Source organism: Gymnodraco acuticeps, unplaced genomic scaffold, assembly GCF_902827175.1.
Source record: "Gymnodraco acuticeps unplaced genomic scaffold, fGymAcu1.1, whole genome shotgun sequence".
Classification (NCBI taxonomy): Eukaryota; Metazoa; Chordata; class Actinopteri; order Perciformes; family Bathydraconidae; genus Gymnodraco; species Gymnodraco acuticeps.
The window spans coordinates 600,326-615,658 of record NW_022991386.1 but is presented as its reverse complement, the minus strand read 5'-3'; the positions used below and the strand labels follow the sequence as shown (position 1 = coordinate 615,658).

General features: G+C 42.4%; 1 protein-coding gene across 1 annotated transcript in view; it reads left to right on the top strand.

Annotated features, from left to right (window-relative positions):
* Nucleotides 1-443: 443 nt before the first annotated feature.
* LOC117563148 (mucin-17-like) overlaps nucleotides 444-15,333 on the top strand; it is a gene marked incomplete at its 5' end in the record, with an annotated part of 48,405 nt that continues 33,515 nt past the window's right edge. Inside the window, 6 exons of the mRNA XM_034241323.1 lie at nucleotides 444-537; nucleotides 1,198-1,369; nucleotides 4,087-4,744; nucleotides 6,187-6,250; nucleotides 7,497-7,715; nucleotides 10,574-10,852. Coding sequence (XP_034097214.1) covers nucleotides 444-537; nucleotides 1,198-1,369; nucleotides 4,087-4,744; nucleotides 6,187-6,250; nucleotides 7,497-7,715; nucleotides 10,574-10,852 — 1,486 coding nt within the window. The remainder of the gene's footprint in view (nucleotides 538-1,197; nucleotides 1,370-4,086; nucleotides 4,745-6,186; nucleotides 6,251-7,496; nucleotides 7,716-10,573; nucleotides 10,853-15,333) is intronic.

Genomic DNA, 15,333 nt, shown 5'->3' with positions numbered 1-15,333 from the left:
TTTTGATCCATTTCTATAAAAACCTGTCTGAAAATGAGCTGATCAGATTGTGGCCACTTTATGATGTCATAACGATGTGTTGTCTTGAGTAACCATTAGCCAATCAGCAACCAAGGTAACCCCCCCCACCTTATCATCTGAATCTCCTCTAGAGCACCATTGAGTTCTTTGTAACCAAATCTCTCTCAGAGGGGCGTGGGGAGGGGCTCCTTCTTTTTCATCTAAAGTAACAGACAGAGAATCAGCACTTTGGAAACAGGGCTGAAACAGAGAGGATTATGGGTAATGCTGCAATGATCTGTTTGGTGTTTGGAGCCAAACACTTCAGAGACATGTTCTGTATCTGAGACCTGTAATACATTGATGAAAAACAGTATATAGGGGACCTTTAACACTGTTTGATTTACTAACCGTGTGTCTGTTTTTTTAACCCTATTTTACAGCCGCAGACCCCCAGCGAGCCTTCGAACCCCCTCAATGTGAGGCTGGCACACCTCACTTACAGTCGAACGCTGGACGCCAATGGCAATGCGCCAGGTCAGAAATATGACATGCTTTTTTTGCCATACACTCAGGTTGTAATGCACTAGTTAGAAAAGCTGAAGACAAAAGGGGAAATAATTTAAAGAAATCTTGAAATATATATTCCAGATATGGAACCTTCCTTACATTAACGCATTCAAACAAAAAATAAATGTCATATTTAAATCAATTTTTGACAGTTTTCCCCGTTACAGGTTCCCCCTTGGGCTTTTTTTTAATTATCTCTCCTTATCAACTCCTAATAGTTGCATAAAGTGTTTGAAAACAAGCATTAATTTGCTTCCTCTGCCAATTCTCTCAAAATGTGGTTACAATTTTGATGGAAATCTCTAACACCTTAAACCATTACAAAACTAAATTCAAAGAAATCGTTTGTACTCTACCGAAACTGGCCTCTTTATTTGAGTTTGTTTTCGAAGTCATATCCAGTCTATCATCTACCTAAGATCGCATTAATCTGGTTTTATCTTTACAACTTTTTTCTTCTGTTTAAGGATTACACACCTGTTACGTTTTAGTCTTTAATGTCTAATGAGAATTGCAAACGTGCAATTTAAACTCCTTTATATATCCTTTTAGTATCTGTCAGTATTTTAACTTTAGTGATTATCAATAATTCACCTGTCTTACCAACTCTTTCGCTCTACAATGCAGGACTGGGTCACACCCCGCCCTCCTACGCTCAGCCAATGACAAACGGTCTGACAGGCCCCCCCACCCCGACTCTCTCGGACCCCCCACTGGGTCCCCCCCCCCTCCCAGACAGGATACCGGCCTCCAATCACAGCGACTCTGATGGCGGGATTTCCAATGCTGGGACACGAAGGTGAGGATGTGTATTTTGTAAATTGTGTAATTTTTGTATCTTTAATATTTTTTTTAAGCATGCTTCTTAGTTCACATTAACAGCTGTAACAAATGTAAATGTCCCCTCTGTGGGACGAATAAAGGTATTCTAATTCTGACAGGAGGGTAGCAGTATGAGCACTAGCACTGTTAGCATTAGCAGTGTTAGCAATAGCAGTGTTAGCAATAGTAGTGTTAGCAATAGCAGTGTTAGCAATAGTAGTGTTAGCAATAGCAGTGTTAGCAATAGTAGTGTTAGCAATAGCAGTGTTAGCAATAGTAGTGTTAGCAATAGCAGTGTTAGCAATAGTAGTGTTAGCAATAGCAGTGTTAGCAATAGCAGTGTTAGCAATAGCAATGTTAGCAATAGTAGTGTCAGCAATAGCAATGTTAACAATAGTAGTGTCAGCAATAGTAGTGTTAGCAATAGCAGTGTCAGCAATAGCAATGTTAGCAATAGCAGTGTCAGCAATAGTAGTGTTAGCAATAGCAGTGTCAGCAATAGTAGTGTTAGCAATAGTAGTGTTAGCAATAGCAGTGTTAGCAATAGTAGTGTTAGCAATAGCAGTGTTAGCAATAGTAGTGTTAGCAATAGCAGTGTTAGCAATAGCAGTGTTAGCAATAGTACTGTTAGCAATATTAGTGTTAGCAATAGTAATGTTAGCAATAGTAGTGTCAGCAATAGCAATGTTAACAATAGTAGTGTCAGCAATAGTAGTGTTAGCAATAGCAGTGTCATCAATAGTAGTGTTAGCAATAGTAGTGTTAGCAATAGCAGTGTTAGCAATAGTAGTGTTAGCAATAGCAGTGTTAGCAATAGTAGTGTTAGCAATAGTAGTGTTAGCAATAGTAGTGTCAGCAATAGCAATGTTAACAATAGTAGTGTCAGCAATAGTAGTGTTAGCAATAGCAGTGTCAGCAATAGCAATGTTAGCAATAGCAGTGTCAGCAATAGTAGTGTTAGCAATAGCAGTGTCAGCAATAGTAGTGTTAGCAATAGTAGTGTTAGCAATAGCAGTGTTAGCAATAGTAGTGTTAGCAATAGCAGTGTTAGCAATAGTAGTGTTAGCAATAGTAGTGTTAGCAATAGCAGTGTTAGCAATAGTACTGTTAGCAATAGTAGTGTTAGCTAACATATCACATTAAAGCAGTGGTTCTCAAACTTTTTCTGTCAGGCCCCCCCTTTGGAGAAAAAAAAAAGTCGGGCCCCCCCAACACAAATAGTCAGGCTCAGTGGCGGCGCCAGAGATTTATTTTGGGGGTGCTGTGGGGTAGCTTGACGTTTCATAGAGGGTGCTCAAACATTTAGGGTTTCCCATTAATGTACCGGTAGCTACAGTTTAATTTTCTACTGCAACACTCCCCACACAAATACACAGTGTACCCGCGACTGTTACAATGAAGGCTCGATAATCAGCTCACGGCATATAGGTGTAAGCAGGGGTAAAGTACTATTTGTATAGGTGGTGTGTGGACCTAACATAGGGGGGTCCGGGGGCAAGCTCCCCCGGGAAGATATATTTTTCAATCTTGAAGTTAAAAGCATCAATCTGGTGCACTTTGAGAGCAAAATGAAGAGATCTAGATACCTCTCTCAACACCCATATGAAACAGAACTGGAAACAGATTTTCTATTTCTTTATAGATATTTTACAAATCACTCCCCTTTTAAACTTTATTCTTGTTTTACTGTCATATAGTATTTCATAGCTGTTTTCCATTTATTCTCTTATTTTTTTAAAACTATAATGATCATATCAATGTGTACCTCGGAAATAATTGTTTACATTAATGGTGACCAAAACGTTTGAGACCCACTGAGATAACACTGAGAGAGTCCTTTAGCTCACTGAGTCTCTCAGTCTGACAGGAGAGGACTTTCCTCCACTTTGTTGTTGAAAAAACTCCTTATATCCGTTAGCGTAGCTCGCTAGCACCAGAAGCTAACAACAACGATCTCCGGTACCGGTGCGCTCTCTCTCTCTCTCTCTCGCTCGCGCATACAAAATGGCTCGTTCCACACACACACAGAGGCAAGCTTTAATGAAAAACAAACGTAATAGTACTGTACTGCATCATATTATTTTCGAATCAATAATTTTTCAAATTATGATTTTTTTTTTTTTTCATCTTTTTTTTTTTTTAGAACCATTTTTCCTCCTGGTCTCTCGCGCCCCCCCTGGCATGCCTCTGCGCCCCCCAGGGGTGGCGCGCCCCCCACTTTGAGAACCACTGCATTAAAGGAACGTTTTAGAAAAAAACTTTCTGTCATCTCAGGCCTTAATAACATCCTCTGAATGTTGCAGTAAAAACGTTATGTCTTAGTTCACCATAAACCTTATAGGAACATTATTTGAAATAATAAATATCCTAAAAAGGTTCTTTGAACATCAGATTAAAACGTTTCTTTAATACATTATTAGAACCTGTAGGTAACGTTAGCCAAAGTTGTTTGCTATTGTATGACATGCTAAAAAAAGCACTTGCAATAGCAAGGAAAGCATTATTGCTATGAGAGCACATAGGCTTATAATATAATAAGTAATTAAGTAAGTGTGTTTGTGGAGACATATAATGCAAATAATTGTTATACATTAAGTTGTGCATAGCCTACCATGAACGGAACGAATAAAAATGAAATGAAATATATGAAAATTAATAACTTCTTTATATGAAATATCTGTTTTCTGCCTCCAGTCGCAGGTCTTCTCTGATTCGCTACAGCAGCAGCACTCTTCCCGCCCTCTCGTCCTCCTCCCTCCTCCACCATCAGAGCTCCAAGTCTTCAGAGAGCGACTTATCAACGTCAACGCTCCCCATCTCCTCCTCCACTCTCCCTCTCTCCTCCTCCTCCTCCCACACTCTGTCCAAACTCCCTCTCTCTCAGCCAGAGTTGGGTCTACTGCTCCAAAACTCCACCAGCCCCACCACCACCACCCCCATCACCTCCTCCTCCTCCTCCTCCTCCACACCTCCTGGAGCTCCGGTTCAGCGCCCAGCAATGCCTCAGACCTCCGTCGCCCTCACCCCACCCAGAGACGTCCCATCCTGCGGCTTCAACGGCTGTCCGGCCAATCACCAAACCCCCTCTCCGAGCTCCAGAGGAAACCCAGGGTTGGCGCTCCCTCTCGGGGCCGTTTCCCCCGGGTCGGCTCCTGGTGGAGAACTCGTCCCGGTGGCCCTCGGGCGCAGCGAGAGCGGAGGGATCGGGTTCAGTGTGACGGCGGGGGGGCAGGGGGGTCAGTTCGCCGTGGTGAGGAGGGTCTGGGATCGAAGGCACTGCCCCTCGCTGCAGGCCGGCGACACTATAGTGAAGATCAACGGAGCAGATGTGCAGAGCCTCAGCTTCTCTCAGGTAATGGGGCGTGTGGCGCAGTGGGTGGTGCGTTGGTGTTCCGATCAGGGGAGCACAGGTTCAAACCCCACTGCAGTCAGCATGTTGTTGTGTCCCTGGGCAAGACACTTCACCCTAAATTGCTCCTGTGGGGATTTTATCCACAGTATTGAGTATGTAAGTCGCTTTGGATAAAAGCGTCTAACAAGTGACATGTTATGTAATAGATTATTACACCAACAGGCAAACAATCAGAGTCAAGGTATTCTCAGAAAGCTTCCCTCTCATTGAAGAAGAAGAAGAAGAAGACATACTTTATTAATCCCTCACAGGGACATTTCCTTCTACACTCTGTTGTGTTTTACACACATTACACAGGGTAGGATTTACATGCACAAACACAGAGGATATACATGAACATGCAGAAAGAAGAGGTGGCAGAGCAGAGAGGCTGCCAGTTATCCGGCGCCAGGGAGCAGTTTCAAGGTTAGGTGCCTTGCTTAAGGGCACCTCTCCAGCTACCAGCTCACTCCATATATGTGTTTGGGTCCGATCGCAGGAATAGTTATGGTCCAGTTACAATGTCCACCAAACACTGAGGCATGTTTCTGCAAATGGTGCATTCACACCAGAGCAAAACCAAGATTCACTCCGCGTTATTCGAGCGAGTTTCACCGAGGGGATCATTTGTGTTTTAGTCGCATCACTCAAACTCGACCAGGCAGAGCTTATCTCTATGTAGATACCAACAACGACAACAGAGTTGCAAACATATTCTGCCGTCATTTAACTGTATACCTGGGTCGTCATGTCCGGTGTTTACGCACCGTAATTCCAGTGTAAAATGTATGAGGGCTCTCTTGCAGACATTTTCTGAGAACTTTTGGTAAGTCCACATATCTGCAGACCCTGCCTGATAGAATAACCCTCAATTCATTGTGCTGTGAAATTCAAACACAGGGTTCAAAGGTGAAGCCAAAAGGTAAACAATGAGGATATTTAGCATGGCATAAAGTATGTTGCGTGCTACATTTATAAAAACAACTGCATTACACTACACAACCTTAGAGTGGCAAAGAAAAAGCAGTAATAGTTGCAGTAAAGTAGTTCCTAAGTGACGTTTTTCAAAGCATCCTTTTTCTTCTTCAAGCTCAAGATCCAGGAAGTCATTGACACTATGTATTTTAGTTCTCTTATTAAGCTTTTGTTTTTCACAGAAACCAAGACAGGGTTTCTCCAGCTAGTCAGAGGACAATGGCATTAAGCATTGTCCCCTCGTCTGGGTTGAACTGGCATCGCACTGGGTGGTACCAGGATGTTGTTTTCCTTTCACAATGAATGGCACATGATCATGCCTCCAGTGTTTGAGTCTGAAAGTTCAAAGATAAGATGCATAGAGGAAACTATGAAAATGCCATTTAAACCCATTGAAACCATAACAATTGGTGCATTTCCTTCCTCAGGTCCAAAGAACCCTGCAGGAACACACCAAACAGGGAGAGGTGGTGCTACTGGTCTACAGAGGAGGTACAACTTAAACACAATATCATTTCAATATCATATCTCAAAGGCATGGCCAGCTGTGTGTGTGTGTGTGTGTGTGTGTGTGGTGTGTGTGTGTGTGTGTGTGTGTGTGTGTGTGTGTGGTGTGTGTGTGTGTGTGTGTGTGTGTGTGTGTGTGTGTGTGTTGTGTGTGTGTGTGGTGTGTGTGTGTGTGTGTGTGTGTGTGTGTGTGTGTGTGTGTGTGTGTGTGGCTGCAGTTGAATCGTCTTTTTCTCTTAGGGAGGTTCCTTACTGAGTGAAATGACCCCAGAGTGTTAAATGTAATTCTCTAGATGCTAAGGAAAGGAGCTTTAATGCTTCCTTTATTGTCTCCTTTAGTGAAGGAAACACTGCACCAAAGAAAAGATTCCTTGCAGCAGCAGCATTTAAAGCGTTAATCCGTGTTGCTCTTTGCAAACTACGCATACTTTTAAATCATTTTAAAACTATTGTATGTCGTGCTGGGATTTTGAGGAAGTTGTGAGGAGTGAGGAGGCCTGGAAAAAGTCCACAGTGTGTGTGTGTGTGTGTGTGTGTGTGTGCGTGCGTGCGTGTGCGTGTGTGCGTGCTATTATTATTATTATTATTAGTTTCCTGTGCAGGTGGCACCTTGTTTTGCAGCCGCTGTATGAATAGATTGTCCATTAACCATTATTTCCAATATTAGTTTACTTGTATTGTTATTCTGATAGGCATAGTGTTGGCATTACTTCTTATATACACTAAATATGTTTTATTCTATTGTTTTGTATTCATTGGTTGTTGTTGTTGTTGTTGTTGTTGTTAATAAGCAATCTCTTGAACAGGAGCTTATTTTTAAGATTATTTTAACATCTCATTTTATTTTAAATGTAAATCCCCTTACTTCAAACCTACCATTGTGCAATTTACACTTTATTTTTACAACTTATTTACACTTTGTTGATGTTACTGGCTCCTTCAATACTTTTGTATGTTCACTTACTTGTCTTACTTACTTCAACTTATTGTTTTACCATGGTGTAATCATTTGTTTTTATTTGAGTGCTTGCCTCTTTATTTATATAATATGTAAGTCTACTATTTTTTACTTTTGCCCATTTATATTGCCACTTGTTGGGGTGTTCCCTTTCCCTTTCCTGTAGTGTTTTAATAGGTTTTAGTTCATGGAAATGCTAGAATACTAAATGTCCCTCCAGAAAATTAGGTACATATCTCCTCTTTAATAACTTTCTCTCTCTCTCTCTCACAGGTCCGATGTCTTCCCCAGCCGTCACCCCAAATATCTACAAGACCCTCCCCTCCCCACACAGCCTGGCCACTCCTTCCTCCTCCTTCCCCCCAACTTCAGCCGACTTGCCTTCCACATCCACGGGTGCCTTGCTGGGGGGCGTCCCCCCACTCAGCCAGGCTGGCTTGGCCCTGGAGGGTCCTCAGGAGGGGCACCTAGCAGCCATAGGGACCCACCAAGGTAACTACCTAGAAACAGAATCAGAATACCTGTATTCGTCCCGCAGCGGGGACACTTACAGCGTTAAAGCAAAAGTGACAAAGCAGATAAAAGGCAAGCAATAATAAAGCGAACATGGAAAATATAGAGAAAAAGGACACATTAGTAATACAAAATAGACAAATAAGTGCTAACAACATTTAAATAGCTAAGTGAACATATTAAAGGGGACCTGTGTCCCCGGTGTGTCAGGGAACTCACAAAGTGTCCGAAAATAAAACCCTCTCTCTTTTCCTCCGTACCCAAATCTCTAAAAACGTGGGAACAACGGAGCTGATCCAGATTTGCTGCCGATATGACGTAATATCTGAAATGTGGACCCACGGCCCTATCAGAAAGTTGCTATCAGAAACAATGCCCGACTGTTTTGGATGTAATATGGTCGATGTTTACATTAGCATCGCTAATACTCAGAGCTAACCTGTACTGGAGAGCATGTGTGTGAAGAAGCAGGAAGTAAAAAAAGGAGAATTGCCAATAAAAGTGTATGTATTGCACAATGCAGGTGTATTGCACAAGTTCCCAACAGTCTGTATTTCCCCCTCAGTGGCGGTTCTAGAACATTTTACATGGTGGGGCAAGAGGTCATGCCAGGGTGGCATAGGATGGCGGACAGTACGTGGTATTTGAATACTCCTATTTATTGTTAATTCATGCCCTAACACAAGTGTTCTTAATGCACAAGAGAAACAAGGTGTTCAGACAAACAATCGGGTGCCCTTTGAGTCCCCCAAGCTTACCTCAACCATTTTAAATGAAAGGAAACTACAAAATGTATTTTAAAGCAATGAATTAATGGAACAGGTTGTTTTGCATTACAATGTCAAACTAAATATATATTTTGTTTTAGACAGACACAAAAATTGGTTGTCTTAGACAGACATATTTGCATGTCCTCACTAAGCATTATTACATATTAATTTAATATTAAACAAATCAAAATGGCCAATTATCCCAAAATGTTGCTGCTAATATAATCACATGCTTGTCAACTTTAACTGATCAAAAATCAATTCTGAATAAATACTTGAATTATCTATGAAATTGCAATATTGTCCCTCAGTTTGTTTCAACCCCGTCACGCCATACCATACCCTCCTATTAAAATAATGGATCAGTCCATGTGTGATCTGCATTGAGGGAATTACATCACAAAAGTGTCAGTTTCTTCTCTTACCTATATTTCAGTTTTTGTATTTTCAGATTAAGATTGACAAGCTCAACATTTCAACTATGTTGTATGAATTAATAATAGTAAATAATTGTTTATTACAAAAATAAACAATAGTTTTGGAAAATATTACAATTTTGTAATGTCCTTGACTTCCATGTGGTGCCATATCTTAGCTAAACAAGGTCTCATGCCTACTTTTTGTCAAAAACTTCAACCATGTTACATTTTTTCAAGGAAATTCTAGTAATTATTTATATTTTGTGCCTGAGGTGGGAAAATGTAAGTAGTCCACTACCAGATGTTATGACCAAACATTTTGGTTTCATTTTTTCAAAGATATAAGACCCAAAAGGCACCCGATTCAGAGAATACTCAGAATTCTGCATACTGTAAGTACTTAATTATAATTAAGTACACAAATGACATCACCCATCTCTTCAGAGAGCTACAGGTGACCTGTGCAGCAACACATTTCAATCAATATTTGTCAATACTAAGAGCTGCTAGATTGTGCTGCTGTAATGGAATATGTAAGGAGAATAAGAACATACCATGTGGTCCAGCTGGAGTCTCCTCTGCACTCCTGATCCCCTGCCTCTGGCCCTCTTTCTGATACTTCATCTTTATTCCTCACATATATTTCTTCTTCTTCACTAATGTCTTCATCTCCTCCTCTTCCTCCTGCTCTGACCCTCCTGGTCTCTTCATCTCCTCCTCTTCCTCCTGCTCTGACCCTCCTGGTCTCTTCATCTCTCTTTTCCTCTTTCTGTTCGTCCTGATCACTTCTCATATGTATTTTTGTTGTTGTTGAATCACTCCTATACTCTGGCCTGCAAGAGTCTACTTGTGAAAAGCACTGGTACAAATGCTTGTATAACTTTACGCGTTAGGGCCATGTAGCCTAGCTAATATGTAGCATATCATAAATATAACATCAGAAAGTATTGATCAAGCGCACACAGGCAGCTGTGTTTGGATCCAGTTTTTACGGTAAAGGATGTATCCTGGTTTCATTGATCTGGCCTCATGGCTGTGATGTGTAGTTTACGTGGATTTAATAGTAGGCTACCGCGTAGTTTAGCAAAGTGATCGATCTCCCAGCTAACGCTGTCTGCGTAGTATTTTGTAACGTAACGCCCGTGACGCCCGTCTGTTAACGCTATCGATTCAAACTAAAGCGTTTTATTAATATTTAGGTTTCAAGCTCCTTAGTAAAAAACTAAACTAGTGGAAAGGGAATATGCTCCAAGTGGAAGCTGATCCATAGGGTGCTGGGACAGCTCGCTCCCTCTCTGCAGCGGTGTGAGCCGCGGGCTGTGTGAACGCCGCTCCGCAGTTTAATGCAGGGCCGTAGCTGCGTTTTTAACGGGCCTAAAATGATATTTAAATGATTCACTTTTAAACTAATGTAATGCTTGTTTTGTGCTTTGAGAAGCTGTGTGGAAATAGGTGTAGGTTTGTTTTAGTACAGTTTTAGGAGAAACAAAAGTTAGTGGGGGCAGCTGGGGGGCAAGGCTCTACCGTAGGGGGGGGAAGCTTGCCCCCCTTTCCCCCCCCGTAGATCCGCCCCTGTTCCCCCTTGAACGACTTCCTTCTGTCTCCTCCTCCTTTCTCTATAAATCTGACTCCACTTTATGTTTCCCAGGGGCCCCTCCTGCGCAGACGCCTAACGGGCCCCCAGCCTCGGCCCTCATCCAGAGCACCAGCTTCCTGGACTCAGTTCCTGTGACGCTAACCTTAGAGCCGCGGGACTTACTGGGCGTAGAGGAGAGCGCCGGCGGGCCTCCCCCCAGCAGAGGGGGAGGAGCGATGGGAGCGATAGCAAAGGATGGAAGAGGAGGAGTAAAGACGTTGGAGGTGGAGCTGAGGAGGAGGTCGGGAGAAGGATTCGGATTTGTCATCGCCTCTCAGGAAGTGAACGGGGGTGAGTACCCATCACATCAAAAATTAGACAACAGCAATTACTTACGAAACATACAAAATATACAAAATGCAGAATACAGAATACATGTAAGCTAAAAATAATAGTACCCATCACATTTGAAGTCACGGCTGTTGTGCTTTTTTACATGGTGGTCCCTAAATGTCATATTAACTGATCAATCAGAGAAACTATGTGGTTCCTTCCGATCACACTTTTTTAAAGCTCTTTTGCAATCGAGTGAAAAGGTGGATTTGTTAAATAAAATCTTGGAATATGGAAGAAAAAGTCTGCAGGCTTGGCTTTAAAAATGTATGAATTTGATTAGGCAAAGTGCAATGGAAAAAATATTTAGTGAGTAAATGATGACTCACATCAGGCATGAGACTTCAATAAAGCCTGAAGAGACAAATATTCTCCTCATTGCTCCAAATGTCATATTTTGATCCAGATTTTATATTGCTTTTTTCATTACAAATATGATATAAAGTAGCAGAACATAAGCATAAGCATGAACCATTTGTCAATAGAGTGGATATTTTTGAAAACCAAATGTGTTTTAAACAATTTCACGTATGCAGAAAAATGCCAGATATTGGAATAAAACACAAGATTTGTGTTATTGCTAAATTGATTTGCTGGTGCAAGGAAGGATGTCATCACTCAGTCCTTTCTTGTTCTGTGATGTTCTGTTCAATATGCCATCTCATTAAGTTTAAGGCTTGGCTAATGCAAATATGAAGTTCACTGATGGGAACATTGTCAACCAAACAATAGATGGAGGGCAGTCACGGGAGGCTCAAAATACCTGATAAAGTCTCTGTTAACTTTGATTGTTGAAAAAAGGAGAGAACACGTAGAGTTGTTGAGTTTGATTAGAGTATTAGTTAGGAGTGTTATTGCTGTTGTTTTAGATCAGGGGTGGGAACCTCCGGCCCCCGGGCCGTATACGGACCGCGAGACCATTTGGTACGGCCCGCGAGGTAATTTATAAACACACGCAAAAAAGAAAACAATTTAAGAAATCTAGACCGCAAAATAATTAAACAAGCGAGGCCTGTTTTTCCTCGGCCAAGGTCAGGGTCCTTGAACACAACACGAGCCTAACGTGTCATCACGTGGCAGTGTTTCCCACAGAATTTTATTTTATTTGTGGGGGCACCCCCCGGCGGGCACCCCTCCCGTGTTGTAAATGAGTGAGCCACACCGGAGTTGAGGATCTGTGGGGTTTATTCTCCCAAAAATATAATTAGCAGACGCCTTATTCCAAAGTGATTTACATTAGATTACATACATTTACATTTAATTACATTCTCCTGTAACTGAGGGCTAAGTGCCGAGTTCAAATCCCGCCTGGAACACCACGACTAGGATGTCTAACAAACAAACAAAATAAAATTTGGCTCGGCTACACAATGCTTCAGATGTTCAGACAATGTGCAAAGTTTGCACCCTTTGTCTTGACATCCGATTTTACGGGGCTTCCTGAACAAATATTCTAATGCCCTATCTTAAGGGAAGGCCTCAGGACAGGGTCCATTTATGGAGATCTTCAAGCAAGCAGCCAGGTGTTCTCCTTGGAGCTGGTTTCGGAGGTCTGTTTTCACCTGAGGATGAAGCAAAATGGAATACCACAAACTGAACTAATAAAGGAAATGCATAATAATTTGTTGTGCTTTTCAAAGTGATGCTTTTTCTGTTCACCGCCGAGAGAAATCGCGTTCACCAGTTGACACTAGAAACAGGGATAAACTAGTCCTATGCCCGCAAGGAGGCTCAGGCAGGGGTAGAGCTCAGCCCATTCATCAAATTGACCATGCTGTGTGTGGTATAGCCATGGCTTAGGCCCCGGCCACACGAGGACGATAAGGGTAAAACGCATATGCAAAACGCAATCGCAAAAAGCTTCCGTCCACCACGCAATAGTCATCCGGATAGTGTCTGTCCACACGAGGACCGCTCCGTTTAGCTCCAACCACTGAGAAGAAGCTGCAGTACATATGCAGGAGCCTGTACGTAAGCCGCTTTGTAACTTCCTCCACAAAAGCAGCGAAAGAAGCATGGTTGTCATGGTTGCCCTTCTGTTTATTCTCCGTGGTGGGGGGCCGAGGGAACCGGGCAGAGTTTTTCGCCAGTCAACGTGTATTAAAGTTTAAATCTTCCCGGACAAATTATAAAAGTGCCGGTCAAAGGTCTTCTTTGTTATTTATTGAGCTTTAAAAACAAATGAATAACGAATCTATATAATATAATAATAAAATACACGGAGCCCTCTCTTTTTTCCTCCCTCGTCTTTCGGAACAGCCGTCAGTGTCCTGTTTAATCGCAGCAGCTTGCTCCAGTAAAATGAGTGACCCCGGCCGACAAGTAAAAATACACATATTTATAACTAGTTTAGGTAGTTGAGAGGTAATTCAAAGATAGTGTAAGGGTGATGATCTGACTGAAAGTTGTGTTGGTTTTGACTTTACTCCGTTACAACCCCAGCTGCAATCACACAGCGGGAGGTGCAGGAGAAAGGCTGCAGGTGACGCAGAGCTAGCGTGTCCTCCGTGTCCCTGTCAGATTTAGAACTTCAGTCGCGTTTATGTCCATATCGAGAGAATAGATTAAATAATACTGAATTCAGTGTGGCAGTTTACTTTGACGCGGGGGTGAGCAGCAGAGGTGGGGAGAGGCGGGGCTATTGCCTCATCATTATTCAGAAAATGATCGTATAGGGCCAGGGGTAACTCAAAATACAAAATCTTAAAGGTCCAAATAAATGTTTCAATAAGACAAAGGGTCCGTTTATCACGGTTCATTCAAACTTTTAAACTATTACAACAAGATTCTTAAAACAACGAGGGTTGCAAAAACAAAAATAATCTGTATGCAGGCAGTTTTCATTGTTATGGTGGTCTGTGCTTGACCCCTCCGAGTCGCAGTGTAAGAAGCTGCACAGTTATGAATAAAGGCAGCTTGCACCCTCTTTCATTCAGCATTCCCATTATTGCTTTATAAATGTATTCCCCCTTGTGTGGTCCCACTGAGGTTCTTCAGGCCCCAACACATCTCAACAAACTCCCCCTTTGCCTCATCATAAAAACTCACAAACACCAGCACTGAGCATTGTCAGTGGTGTCAGTGGACTCACCCACAGCTAAGGAAATGCACTGTGCATTTTTTATTCCATCACAAAGCTGATGAATCAAATCACCAGCCAAGTATTTATGTTCTTCTGGTTGCTGTGGATCTGGAGAGGGGATTTTGCTTGATTTGACCTGTTATTTCCTCTTTTTGTTTTGCCTTCAACATGGTCTCCAATCAACTTCAGTCATGCATTTCTTTTATACTGCAGTTATTATCCAGTGGAAAAGTCCTTACCTACTGGCCTAGTTCAATCAAAGTGGTTACTTTTTTTTGGCTGGGCAGTGTAGTTTTACACCACGTCTTATTTGACTTTCTCAGGACTTTAAACAGTTTTTTGGGGGCAGACCCCCCTCAAAGAAAAAGATATATTTACACACGTAAGGTCATCATCTTAATAGTTGTGTATGCTCATCCGTGAGCAGAGCATCAAGTTGACATGTCTATTACAGCTGAATGCGGCGATTACCATCTTGTTCAGCGAAACGCCTCACAAACGTATTAAGATCAAAGCTTTAGTGCGTTTTGATTCAATGCTGAGTACAGTCAAACTGACAGTCTCTTCTCTGTCAGTGTAGACCGCAATACCTCATTGCTTCAGTGCTTGGGTTCCGAATGCTTCCTCGTTTTTGCGCCGTCCAGTTCAAAATGAAATCGCCGCCAATCGTATGTACACGCTCGCGCCCAGGACCGGGGGAGGGGTTACATGACGTGCATCTTGTGCTGCATTCACTTGCACTCGGACATTAGAGACTTTCTCTCATAAATGTCCGATGAGCCACAACTTTTCTTTCAAAACAAAGCTGCCAACTGGGGTGGCAGCTGGGGTGTCAGTTGCCACCCCGGTAGGTGAAACTAGGCTACTAGCTACAGTACAGATGGAACTAGATGAGCTGTTAACTCTCGCTCTGAATTTATTTATTTTAAATTCTCGCTCTGACTTAGACAGGTTGAAAGAGACACACACATTTTTCCCACCCGCATTCCGCGAAGACCCGCCCTACTGTGCCTCTGATTCGCAGATTGTTTGGGGGAAAAAAACGCTGACTGGATGCTGAATGTGATTGGACCAAAGCGTTGACACACACAGGTGGAACACAGTGGAACAGTCAGACATGCAGAGCGCTGTTTGCAGTGGACATAGCGGATAATTTTGACTCGTTGCGAATGCGTTGTGGCGATGTCTCACATATAATACAGAGAGATAATACATATGAAAAGTATAATTTGCTCAGAGTCCGGAGACAGTGGTGGTTCGGTCCGGATCCGGACCGGATCCGGACCGGATCCGGACCGGATCCGGACCGGAGTCCGTAGTTTGAGGATGCCTGGTATAGGGCGTACACACGGAGCGT